This window comes from Euprymna scolopes, chromosome 35, assembly GCF_053919585.1.
Source record: "Euprymna scolopes isolate OS-2025 chromosome 35, ASM5391958v1, whole genome shotgun sequence".
NCBI lineage: Eukaryota > Metazoa > Mollusca > Cephalopoda > Sepiida > Sepiolidae > Euprymna > Euprymna scolopes.
In genome coordinates, this window is record NC_136516.1 from 45,252,404 (window position 1) to 45,265,710 (window position 13,307).

General features: G+C 34.9%; 1 protein-coding gene across 2 annotated transcripts in view; it reads right to left on the minus strand.

Moving 5' to 3' along the window:
- Positions 1-7,306: 7,306 nt before the first annotated feature.
- Positions 7,307-13,307, minus strand: part of LOC145259852 (pyruvate dehydrogenase phosphatase regulatory subunit, mitochondrial-like) — a 169,959-nt gene continuing 163,958 nt past the window's right edge. For both annotated transcript variants that reach the window (XM_080117693.1, XM_080117694.1), the window contains 2 exons: positions 9,052-9,231; positions 7,307-8,152 (listed from right to left, as the gene is read on the minus strand). In XM_080117693.1, coding sequence (XP_079973819.1) covers positions 7,742-8,152; positions 9,052-9,231 — 591 coding nt within the window. In that variant the 3' untranslated portion in view covers positions 7,307-7,741. The remainder of the gene's footprint in view (positions 8,153-9,051; positions 9,232-13,307) is intronic.

Below are 13,307 nucleotides of genomic sequence, written 5' to 3' on the forward strand. Positions count from 1 at the left end.
TTAAGAGGAAAAATGAGGAAACATAAAAGAAAAGATTTGAAATGTGTATCGTGAGTAAATAATTAGATAAAGAGAAAAAATGAGAAAATGTTATTGTTTGACTTGAAAGCTTATGACTAAAGAGGTATGAAGAGTGATATATATATATATAGGGAAAATTTTTTTAAAAGGAAACGCTCTTTTCCTACCCTTGCAGTCAGCCTGTCTTGATTTACTTGCCTCTCTCCACATTTCCTCTCTCTCTCTCTCTTTTATATATATACTTGCTGCTTTTTCTCTCTTTTCTGTCTTTTTCACTTATTTTCTTTTTCTCGCTTTTATCTTATTAAAATTATTATTTTTAATTACTTTTTAGTTATTTATTGAAAAAGAAAATTACTTTTTCTTCTATTAATTTAACCCATCAGAACCATGATCCTTTTCTTTTTTTCATTTTTTTTTTTAAAAGTTTTTTTGGAACCAGAATGCTAATTAAGCATCTTTTAACAACATCTATAGTTGTTAGAGATACCTATAGTCAATCATAAAGACTGGAGTATCTTCCAAATATACTACTGTTTAATGTATATTGGCACAATATACTGTAAAAATCTACAGAGGGAAGATACAATCACTTATAATTATTCAGTCAAAAGTTTTTTGATTAATAGTCCATAACTAATCCACATTTTATATAGTGCTAGCAGGCTGAATTGCCCAATCATAAAATATGCTCAATGATATTTTAATTTATGCAGATTGCATATTTATTATTATAGAGCCAATTCTCTATTAAATAATATATATAATAGATTCAAAAGTTTAAAAAAAAAATATGCCTTGGATGCCATCAGCTAGAATCGAAACCAAAACATATAGCTCTCCAGCATTATTTGTTACCATCTGAGCTAAGTCAACATGCATATAAAAACTTAAATAACGTTGTTAAAGATATAAATGTATATTTTCGCATGTGTAGAAGTAACACGTTTAGTTGATTTATGCCTGTCAAGTTCCAATTTTTTAAAAATTTTGATCTTTTAGCAGCTATTTGGCTAAAAACCAAATCCAAATTTTTTCACCGGTCTTGATCTCCTATATATCAAGTTTCAAGTCTATAGACCAAAAATTGATAGACTAATTTGGTAGAAACCATCTGCAAACAGGCAGACAGATAAGGTTACTTTTATAAATATATATATATATATATATATATATATATATATATATATATATAAAATGGCAAAAAGTCTATATTCCAAATTCCAAGATGATGTTCATCTTACTGTTTATTTCTTGCAACACGTTAAAATGTTCAATTTTTGACAGCACCTGTTTCACAGCGCAGAAACAATGATATAATAATTATATCAATTTAATATTTTCCGCCTTGATTCATCAGAAAAATAAGAATCCATTTGCACTATTTATACACTACGAAACGATGCTGCCAAGTGCTAAAAAGAATAAACGGTAAGATGAACATCTTGAAACTTTGAATAGAGACTTTTTGTTAGTCATTTGTATATGCTCTGTAGTTATATTTAAGATACATTAAGCCTCATAAATAAAAGGTTGGTTGTTTGGTTGTTTTTGTTTTACGGCATATCAACCCTTTTCAGGTTATTTAATGCTGAATCCAGTGATTTTGAAGGAAAATTTTTTAATAGAATATTTTTTTTTTTTTTTCAAGTCGGTTTCTATTTAACCAATAGTTGGGACCCTAACAGGTACTACCACTCCGGGTCAGAGTGGACTTGGGAGCAATGGCAACTGGGACCTCACCATCATATATAGTTTAAGGTCATATCCAGGACTCATAAATAAAAACATTGGTATAAATAAACGGTGAACTATAATTGAATAAGCATATTTTCCCCCCATAAACACACACACATATATATAGCCAGAGAGAGAGAGAGAGATTATTGTGTTTTATCCTATAAAGTCAAGAAAATCTTTAAAAATAATTTTACTCAAATATAATATTGTATTTAGAATAGATTTCTATAATAAATTAATGAAAAGTTGGGAACTAATATGGTTAAATAATCTAAAAAGTGAAATCATTTGCTGTTAACCACTTTTAAAAAGATATTAGTAATTGTATAAGAAATTGTGTCTGATGACTATGGCAATACAGTTTGGTAGAATGACACCATTGGATACGAGACAAGTTAACAGAATAGGTAAAAATATTGAAAGATTTCAATGTTTTTCAATTATTAATTATTTATTTACCAACGTTATACCAGGATGGTATTGGTGGTGTTATGTTTTTTGAATTTATAAGGTAAACTTTATCTTCAGACAGAAAAAATAAGTACAATTAATTGGTTGAGGATGTTTTTACCAGGGTAATTATATAGACCATTATCCATGGCTGAATCCGGAATCGTTGTTTGACAGATAAATAACACAAGCAACTTCTTATTCATATTATTAATAGCAGTAAATTATAGAGATTGAATATTTGTTTGTTTAACAACTTTTCAACAATTATAAGGTCATCCAAGGTCAGACAATTTTTTGTTTTTTTATCAGACAGTTTTTACAACGTTTTTTTTTTTGTGAAAGTGTTTTTTGGAGTGTGCAATTGATTTTGTTTGATTTTTAGATTTTTTTTTTTGTTGTTGTGCTTTTTGTAGTGTTGTGATGATTAATCAGAATTATGGATTTGAAAAATCAAAACTTTTGGAGTATAGGAAAAATTGTGCCTATTTCCGATGCCAAAAACGATTCTTTTTTTTTTTTTGTTAAACTTAATCGTATATTGCTGGTACTAAAATGATAAAATGTACATAAAATTGGATATTATTTTACACTTTTAATTAACCATTTTTAAAAGTTATTGGTAATTTCGTAGATATCGCATGGGTATTATTTTTCAAATCCATGGCTGGCCATAGTTTTATTGTAGAGAAATAACACAACTTATCATTAACATCACTAAATCTTGCATGGAAATCAAAATCAAAATCTAGTAACTACTTTTGACACTAGAATCAGCATTGTAAACATTCGAATCAGTTTGCATAAATTATCTGGAGATAATTTCTTCTGTCAGAAATTGAAGCACATGATGACATCTCAACTGGTACTGTTGCGTCACTTACTGTCAGGCATCTAAAACATTCCAAAGTATGTCCCACATTGATGTCAAAGAAACACGGTAGGTTGCTTAAGATATGACAGGGATAAGTTTGTGACGACTTGATAGACAGTACACGTGAAATGGCAACAGACTGGATAAGTTTGAAATTATTCACGAAACGTCTAAGATTGAAATAAGATGAAAAGTAAATATTATAATAATAACTGTAACATTATTCTTGGTGTTGAAAAGTCGACCACAGTTTTGTGATGTGTTACAAAATACATTCGACTCGTTGCAAGTAAAGGGTGACAGTAGGAAAGAGAATTTCTCTCCATATATAAAGTTCTTTTTCAGATGTGCCATATCGATCTTGAGAATCTGTAAGAATTCTTTGACAGTAAACTTAACAGTACTTGTACAGTTTAATCAAGACATTAAAAAACGAAAATATCGAAGAAAAGTTATATTGTATGTATCCGTTTTGGACTGAAGTTCTCTGAAAAAAAAAAATTCATTTAATTTGATCAAGTGGGTTTTTTTTACAGCAGAAAAACACGTTTTTATGAGAGCGCGTTGAAGTCAGCCATTATGAAATTTTTTAACATGCCACAGGGAGATAACTCCATATAAAGCGCCTACACTCCCTCCCCATCTTTATTACTAGCTTCTTTTCCTAAAAATCGAACCTTTTGCTCGCTATCATAACATTGTTTTTTCACTGTGAAAAAAAAAAAAGTACTTGATGAAATTAAGTGAACATTTTTTTTGAGAACTTCATTCCATAACGGATACATACAATATAACCTTTTTTCGATATTTTCATTCTTTAATGTCTTGATTAAACTGTACAAGTACTGTTAAGTTTACTGCCAAAAAATTCTTACAGATTCTCAAGATCGATATGGCACATCTGAAAAAGAAGTAAGGTTACATCTGTGACAGTCTCTAATTTTCTTAGATACAATACAGAAGTATGATGGTTTTTAGCTTAGTGCCAGAAAACAACGCCAGCATTTAATATAAATTTGATCAAGATGATAAGTTTAAGCAGAGGAAAAAAATGAATATAAATGTGTGATTCTAATATGTATAATGTGTGAGTATGCATAATCAAATGTAAATAAGCGAAACGTCTTAGATTGAAAGAAGACGAAAAGTGAATATAATATAATAATAATATATAATTATAATAATAATAATAATATATAATTATAATAATAATAATAATATAATAATACAATATAATAATAATAATAATACAATAATATAATAATAATAATATAATAATATATAATAATAATAATAATAATATAATAATAATATAATAATAATAATAATAATACAATAATATAATAATAATGATATAATAATATATAATAATAATAATAATATAATAATAATAATAATACAATAATATAATAATAATATAATAATATATAATAATAATATAATAATAATATAATAATAATAATAATACAATAATATAATAATAATAATATAATAATATATAATATAATAATAATAATATAATAATAATATAATAATAATAATAATAATAATAATAATACAATAATATAATAATAATAATATAATAATATATAATAATAATATAATAATACTGAAGTTGGCCATGGATAAGAGGATTTAATCTATGACAACAAAAATCAATTTGATAAATATAAATCTTTATGAAGTTAATATTTGAAAGCAATGACAATGCAATTATCGGTTGAAGATACTGGTTGACAGAAACTCCTATGCAGCAAACAATATTGAAGAATTCAATTATCAATTAATCAAAGATGGTAGAGTGTCATTTTATTTCTATTTCAATATTCTGAGGTATCACCTCCTTTTCAAAAAAGAAATTTTCATTCAATCTGAGTGTTTTTTCGCCTATAAGCTTGTAAAAGAAGTGATGTGGATAATGTTTGGAGCAGTTTTGCAAAAAATTAATATATTCATTATTTAATTTGAAAAAAAAAAAAGAAAAAAAAAGGGAATCTCCATTCAATCAAAGTGTTTTTTGCCTCAATGCCTCCTGTCAGTCTCGAAAGACAAAGGATATACCTTGTAGGGGAAGCTGTGCAGGTAATTATGAGGCAAGGGTTGCGCAATCCCCAACCACAATTCTCCTGAATTGGCACTGTTTGAGTCCCGTGGCAAGGAGAAGTCCAGGACGACTGGAAACAATGCCGAGATAAGCAGAGAGCACATACAGCACCTGGAATTCCCAAATGGTCACCCATTTAGTACTGAACAGGTTCACTGTTGCTTAACTTTGGTGATCCAGCAGAGACTGGTGTGTCAAAGTGATTATGCCATATATATTTTTTGCCTATACGCTGGTAAAAGAAGGGATGTAAATTATGTTTGGAGCAATTTTGTAAAAGATTTATGTTTATTATTTAATTAAAAAATTTTTTTTACACCTTATGTATATAAAAAAAAAAAAAAATTGGATCTTGTTCAGGCTCTCTCCTATATTAAAAAACAAAAATAAAGAAAAATCTGTGGCAGAATAAAAATATCATATTCCAAATATCAGGTAAATGGATAAAGTAGTTTTATTTTTAAATAAGAAAATCAAATTTTATGAATGAGAGAGGAGAGATTGTATCGCGTACCATTTTGAAAAGAATCTCATCATCGATTTATCAAAGACTAGTGGGGGTACCCGGCGTTGCCCGGGTGTTTGGAGGTGTAAAAGAAAAAAAAATAAAGTGTTAGTAGGGAGGGAGGCTCGAACCCGTAACAAACCCGAAGGCGGAAAAGAAATTGAAAGAAAATGTGACATCTTACAGCTACACTATGAAGCCATAGGAAGTGAAAAGCGTTCAAATTTAACAAGGTCAATCAAAAAGTTGACTTGCTAAGTGAATGCAGAAATGAACGTTGGCTGAGGGCCAATTAAGCTTTCCGCCGTTTCATTTATTTGTTTCCTCATGATGTTGGGGAAACTAAGCTCCCCTGAAAAAGGGGGAACTCTGAAATGAATAGCAATTGTCCGATATGAAGGGTTTTCCCCAGATTGATCAAAGCTAACTGCTTTCAAGAAGTCCCAGCATGGACAGACTGCTGATGGCTTTGCTTTCGATTAGTTTCACTTTTATACGAAAAAGCCGAACAAACATGCGACAGAACGAAATAGCGTGAATTTTGTAAAAGTCGCTCAAATAAAAGATATAGATGATCTCCGTTCGCAAATTGTAGATATTACAATTTAGGGAGTATATAAAAAGTTCTAAAACATAGTATCCCCCTACCCCCCGAAACCTCGCAAAAAACGCCTTACTGGACATACAAAAACACGCGCAACACTTTTGCCTTTATATATATATATATATATATATATATATAAGACTAGCATGGGTGTCCAGTGTTGCTCGGGTGTTTTTCGGGGTGTGTGTGTGTGTGTGTGTGTGTGTGTAGGAAAAAAAAGTTTTGGTAGGCAGGTAGACTCGAACCCTAAGCCTTGAGGCGAAGTCGAAAAAGGAAACGTGACACGTTACCAACGCTAAGATGGCAGAGAAGTGAGAACGGTTGAAATTAAACAATTAAAAAGTTAAGTGCATGAGTTCACACAGGTGCGTAAATTTAATGAGGTTAAACATCACACCACACTTAACTTTGGCTGCAAGCCAGTTTCTGCGTATTTGTTTGTTTCCCCAAGATGTTTAGGGAAAACCAGCTCCCCATAAAAAGGGGAGTGTCCAAATGAATAGCAATTGTCTGATATGACGGGTTTTGCCCACACTGATCAAAGCTGATTGCTTTCTGGACATCCCTGGAATGAATGCCAGATGCATTTGCTTTGGACTCAGTTTCACTTTTTTATACGGAAAAGCCAAACATGCGGAGAGCAGAAAATACCACGAAAATAGCGTGTAAAAGTTGCTCAAATAAAAGATAGACACAACCTCATTTCGTAAATCATAGATATTATAATCTAGGGAGTATATATAAAGTTCTAAGAAACAGTAACCGCCCTGATCCCCCCCCCCCCCCCCCGCCTTCAAAAGCCTTTGCCGGACATACACAAAAACCGCACACACTAACACACATTTTCGCTTTTATATATATAGATGGCATTGTGTCATTACTATTTATTTTCTATTAATATTGTCATTTTACATGTGTTTCCATCAAACAATGTTGCAAAAAGAAAACCACATTACTTTTGCTTTCAAGTGTTAACGTCTTACACAATCCACACAATGCTTCAAGCAAACTACAGCACTCTTTTATAAATCATTATCAAATTTTTTTTTTTCAGGATACTCTTTGAAGTTACAAAATTCCTTTTGAATCAAAAGACATTTTTTTTTAATAAATCCATGCTAAATTTTAGCAAATTATGGTTTCGATTATCTTTATCACAAATTTGGTTGAGTGGAATAAAGGAATTCGACTGATCAAATAATAAAAAAAATAAATCTGAAATGTTTGAATATCATATTGAACTGAGAAAAGCTTGTCAGAACCTCCTCCTCCTCCTTTCAAAGTTTAGTGGGCATAAAAACGGGTCGTTGGGAAAGTCACAAAATTGGTTGCAACTTAAAAAAAAAAAAAAAGAAAAGAAAAATGTCCAAATATCATAAAACCGTAAAAGTAACGATCAAGAAAAGAATATCATAAACAAATACTGCCAGAAAAGCTTCTGGCTCACAATGTCCGAGCACGATGGGGGACAGGAATGAAGGAAGGTTCAGATATGGCAAGAGCGCTCTTTGGGGTGTAAATTCCGGCCTTCGCTGAAAACTTTCGCCCGGCTATATCAATCTCATATTTAGCGTTCTTATCCAAAATGAATTCATTCAGGTTCTTCATCACAACTGGAGAGCCATTTTCAAATTTGGAGACGAATCCAAGGCAAAGCATTTGTTCAAGGGTATAGCCATAGCCACTAGATGTTGTCTCCCCGACATATTCACCATTTCGGTAGATAGGTTCCCCACCCCATGGCCACAGATCGGTGTCAACATTGTGATCTTCGAGGATGAAGTGGACTAGTTTTTGCTTCACACCTTCTTCTCGTTGTTGTAATAAAGCTTCTTTACCAATAAAATCACCTTTCTGAAAAAATAAATAAAACAAAACATTTATTGAAGTGTATGCAGAGTCTACCTCATCAGCTTTCTGAATTTTTTAGATGAGGATTGATAATTTGTATTCTTTGAACGATCATTCATATCTCGAGTATTATTTTCACAACATTACAGTCAATGTAACCGTTAGAACCTTTAGGCATATCTTTTCGAACTCCAGGAATCTTTTAGTTGAACTTGGGAATCTGTATGAAATTTCAAATGGAACCCTTTATTTAATCTTTAATTTATTTAATGGGAATAGCATGTTCTTGTTCCATCAGCCATAATTGGATAGAAGTTCTAAGTAATTCACAATTGTAGTTTGAATATTGCCTGGACTGACAATTGAACCTTCAACCTCTAGAAGAGTGTAACTTACTATTTTATAAAGTACTTTATCCATACAACAGGAAATTACTTAAAACTTCCATGCAGTCATTGTTGACGGAACAACAGTGTGCTACCCCTGTGAATTGAATAAAGGGTTTGGTTCAAAATTCCATGCAGACTCATGCATTTGACAGAAAAATTCCAGAGTTTGAAACGATAAGTAGGTTGGATGCTGCATTGACCCAAACATGAGAATACTACTCGAAAACGGTAATGGGAACAATCCAAATAAGACAAAGTTATCGTGTCAGATTTTACAATTCAAACCCAAATAGCAAAACTTTCTACTTTAATGGTTTCTTCTCTCAGACTGCCGGACTTTGGAATTCCCTCTTGGTTTCTTTCTCCCCTATGTACAAACCTGCGGAAGTTTAAATGTAATGAAACTAGACATGTCGCTATTTTATTATTAAAAGCAATATTTGCAATTTTTCTAAAAAAATTTGTACTTTGCAAACCAGAGAGAAAGAGAGACGAAAAAAGTGAGACACTTACACTGAACTTGACACGGAATTCGCGTCCACATTCGAATGGTGTTGTGATGGTAGTCAAATCGACGCCCCAACTGGCAAAGAACTTCTCAACTCGCAATTCCTTCATGCAGTTAAAGCCAACATTTCGGATGCCGTAATCGCTGCCAGCACGCATCAGTGTGTCATAAACGTGGAGGGCATACTGGAAAAGATGAAGAGAGGGGAAAAGAACCTATATGATAAGAGCAACTTAGAGAGTAGAGAGAAGAGGGTAGAAGAGTAAGATGGTAAGAGAAGGATGGAAGAGAATGGAGGAGATAGAAGGGAAGAGGACAGAGGGAGAAAGGAAGAGGATGGAGAGAGATATGGGGGAGAGAGATATGGCGGGGAGAGGATAGAGAGTGATGGGGGAGCACAGAAAGATATGGAGGGTGGGGAGAGAGCATGTAGGGAGATATAGGGGTATGGGGATGCGGAGGGAGACAGAGGGGGGCAAAGGGAGACACGGGGGGGAGAGAAAGGACGGAGGGTGACACAGGGGGGGGAGAGAGAGAGGACGGAGGGTGACACAGGGGGGGGAGAGAGAGAGGACGGAGGGTGACACAGGGGGGGGAGAGAGAGAGGACGGAGGGTGACACAGGGGGGGGAGAGAGAGAGGACGGAGGGTGACACAGGGGGGGGAGAGAGAGAGGACGGAGGGTGACATGGGGGGAGAGAGAGAGGACGGAGGGTGACATGGGGGGAGAGAGAGAGGACGGAGGGTGACATGGGGGGAGAGAGAGAGGACGGAGGGTGACATGGGGGGAGAGAGAGAGGACGGAGGGTGACATGGGGGGAGAGAGAGAGGACGGAGGGTGACATGGGGGGAGAGAGAGAGGACGGAGGGTGACATGGGGGGAGAGAGAGAGGACGGAGGGTGACATGGGGGGAGAGAGAGAGGACGGAGGGTGACATGGGGGGAGAGAGAGGACGGAGGGAGACACGGGGGTAGAGAGAGAGGACGGAGGGAGACACGGGGGTAGAGAGAGAGGACGGAGGGTGACATGGGGGAGAGAGAGGACGGATGGTGACATGGGGGAGAGAGAGGACGGATGGTGACATGGGGGAGAGAGAGGACGGATGGTGACATGGGGGAGAGAGAGGACGGATGGTGACATGGGGGGAGAGAGAGGACGGAGGGTGACATGGGGGTAGAGAGAGGATGGAGGGTGACATGGGGGTAGAGAGAGGATGGAGGGTGACATGGGGGAGAGAGAGGAAGGAGGGTTGGTTGGTTGTTTTACGGCATATCAACCTTTTTCAGGTTATTTAATGCCAAATCTAGTTATTTTGAGGAACGATTTTTAATGGAGTATATTTGTTTTTTTAAATCAGATTCTATTTAACCCATAGTTGGGACCCTAACAGGTACTACCACTCTCGGTCAGAGTGGACCTGGGAGCAATGGCAATTAAAGGGTGGCTTCACACTCCCTAAGGCCCGCAAGGTGGGGCCTCACCATCGGATATAGTTTTAGGTATCTTGATTTTAGGTAAAAAAAAATCCTCCTCCTGAAATTTGACAATTTTGAAAAAAAAAAAAAAAAAAAAAAATCAACATATTTTAAATCTAGTTTAAACACTCCTTTTTTTCAGTTTATTTACACTTGAAAAATAACTAAAATAATTTATTTAAAAGGCAATAGCAATCAAAATAATATGAACAAAAATATATTGGCCTAAGGTGACAGTTGTTTCTTCAATGTGACAAGCCATCTATTTATCAGCATTTCTTAAAGGAACCCTTGGCAAGCTCTGAATGAACCTCAGAGTTCTGCAGAACCCTGGTTGAGAAACCCTGTGTTAGATAAAAGGCAGGTTTTGAAGAAGAGGTAACGACAACTTGAACTTACAATCATTATCATCATAATCATATTCAATTTAATGTCCATCTTACATACTGGCATGCATTGGACAGCTTTTAAAAATTGACTTCCAAACTAACTGACGAGATCTTTATCTTTCTTTCGTCCACCCATATCACTTTTCTACATGTTTTCCATGTGATACTACCTCAACTGTTTAAATCTACTAAACCAAGAACTCCCATTCTTTCAACGCTAGCCTGGGTGCCTGGCATTGCCCGGGTGTTTGGAGGTGTGTGTTTAGAAAAAAAAAATAAGTGGTAGTAGGCTCGAGAAGGAGGAAAAGAACGTGAAAAAAAAAAAAAAAAAAAAAAAAAAAGAAGTGACATCTTTGCTGTTGCGCCCATCGCCAAACCGGAAGTGACGAATGTTTAAATTAAGGCTAATCAATTGAAAAGAAGAGGTGACTTTCAAAAATATCAGCGAAAAAAGCAACTCCTCCCTGTAGAAAAGCGCCTAGTTGAAGGTGAAGGTTTTTAGCAAATTTTTTGATATTTGTTGTCCGAAGGGTTGTGCTTCAAAACGATACCAATCTCGTGAAAATCCGTCGCCTCTGTCTAAAGTTTTAGGCATACATACATACATTTAAACAGACAGGTGCGATTTATATAATAGACTAGCAGGGCTACCCGGCGTTGCTCGGGACCATATAAACAATGAAAAAACAAAAGCAGATATTGAACATATGTTTTATTCTTAGGGGAGAGGAATCTTTCATCTCAAGTTTTAGCGTTACAAACAAACATTTGTCTTTTATATATATAGATAATGACAGGCTTTTTGGGGCCCCCCCTCGAAGATAACTGATCAGTTGACCAACTTCTAGTGGTCCATTTGACGTGAAATTTCGATATTTGTCATCCGGGTGATGGGGCTTCGATATGATACCAAATTTGTCAAGTTTGGTTTCGTCTTTCAAAAGTTTTAGCGTTACAAACAAACATACATACACACAGACGTTTGGCTTTTATATATATAGATAACCATCAGTCACTTGTTCTTCACACATCTTTACACCAGATTCAATACTTTGTCCGTGGTCATCAGAGCTAAGCCTCATATTTGTATATATCATTTCTCTTCTTACCGGCCAAGTTTCACTTTAATATTTTTTCTTGTTAGGTCTTCAAAAAGTCAATGATGGATTGTGTATACTTTGTTCCTAGCCAAAAGGCCAAGATTGAAGAAAAATAACTGTAAAAAAGCCAGCAGCGTTCATCCTAGGTGGGTTGAACCAGATTTTTTTGGAGGAGGAAATGTCATAGGAATATTGAATTCACAAATGGTCCTCAGTTGCACGTATATCCCGGTTAAGGGACATGATGTTAGGTTTTTGCAGTTCCTGCAAAGAGGTGTCAAAATCTTCCTACATACAGCACCTGGTATTCCCAAATGGTTACCCATCTGATACATAATTGCTTAACGGTTACTTATCTGATACATAATTGCTTAATTTCAGGCTTCTAACAAAAACCAGTGTGTCAACATCTTGTGCTGTATATTTTTAACTATTGGAAAATTAATTGCTGCCTCAAGCAGGCATATGATGTAAACCGAATAATTAGGTCCAAATTTTTTAAATCAGCTACAATCATCCTGTTTTGTGAGAAAAATCATTTCTGCACACGATGAGAATTGAGAAATTAGGTCATCATGTTTTTGTTTTTAATGTTCTTTTCCTCCTTTGCAGTATGGGTTCGAGCCTGCCAGCCTACTACCACTTTTTTTTTTTTGCTCAACACACACCACCTCCAAACACCCGGGCACCCAGGCTAGTCTATATATATAAAAGCGAAAATGTATGTATGTGTGTTCGCTTTTTCTGTATGTCAACAAAAGGCTTTTTTCAGAGAAGCGGTCGCTCGCTTCACAACTTTTTAAAACTTTTTATATCACATAGAAATCGTAATATCTCACAGTTAGCAATGAAGCTCGCCTGTCTATTTAATTTGCTCGATTTCGGGAAGACCAATATTCAATATTTGTCGCTCGCCGCATGTGGGTTAGTCTTTTTCCTATAACATCTTAAAGGAGGGAAAAAAGCGTTCAGCAGTAAATGAATACTATTCCGCAGTCAAACTTGACCTCATTAACTCATTAAAACGGGCACCTGCTAAATCCAAGTAATTAAATAAATTCAAACATGTTTCCATTAGCATCTCGCGGTGGGGCAATGGTTAACGTCGCACGATTTTTTTTTTTAACAATTTAATTTACAACTTTGCCTCAGCGGTTCGGGTTCGATCCTAATACTTACTTTTTTTTTTTTTTTTTAACCCCCGCACACACCTCCAAACACCTGGGCAACGCCGGGTGCCCCTCGCTAGTCTATAATATAAATCTCACCTGTCTGTTTAAATGTATGTATGTCTGCC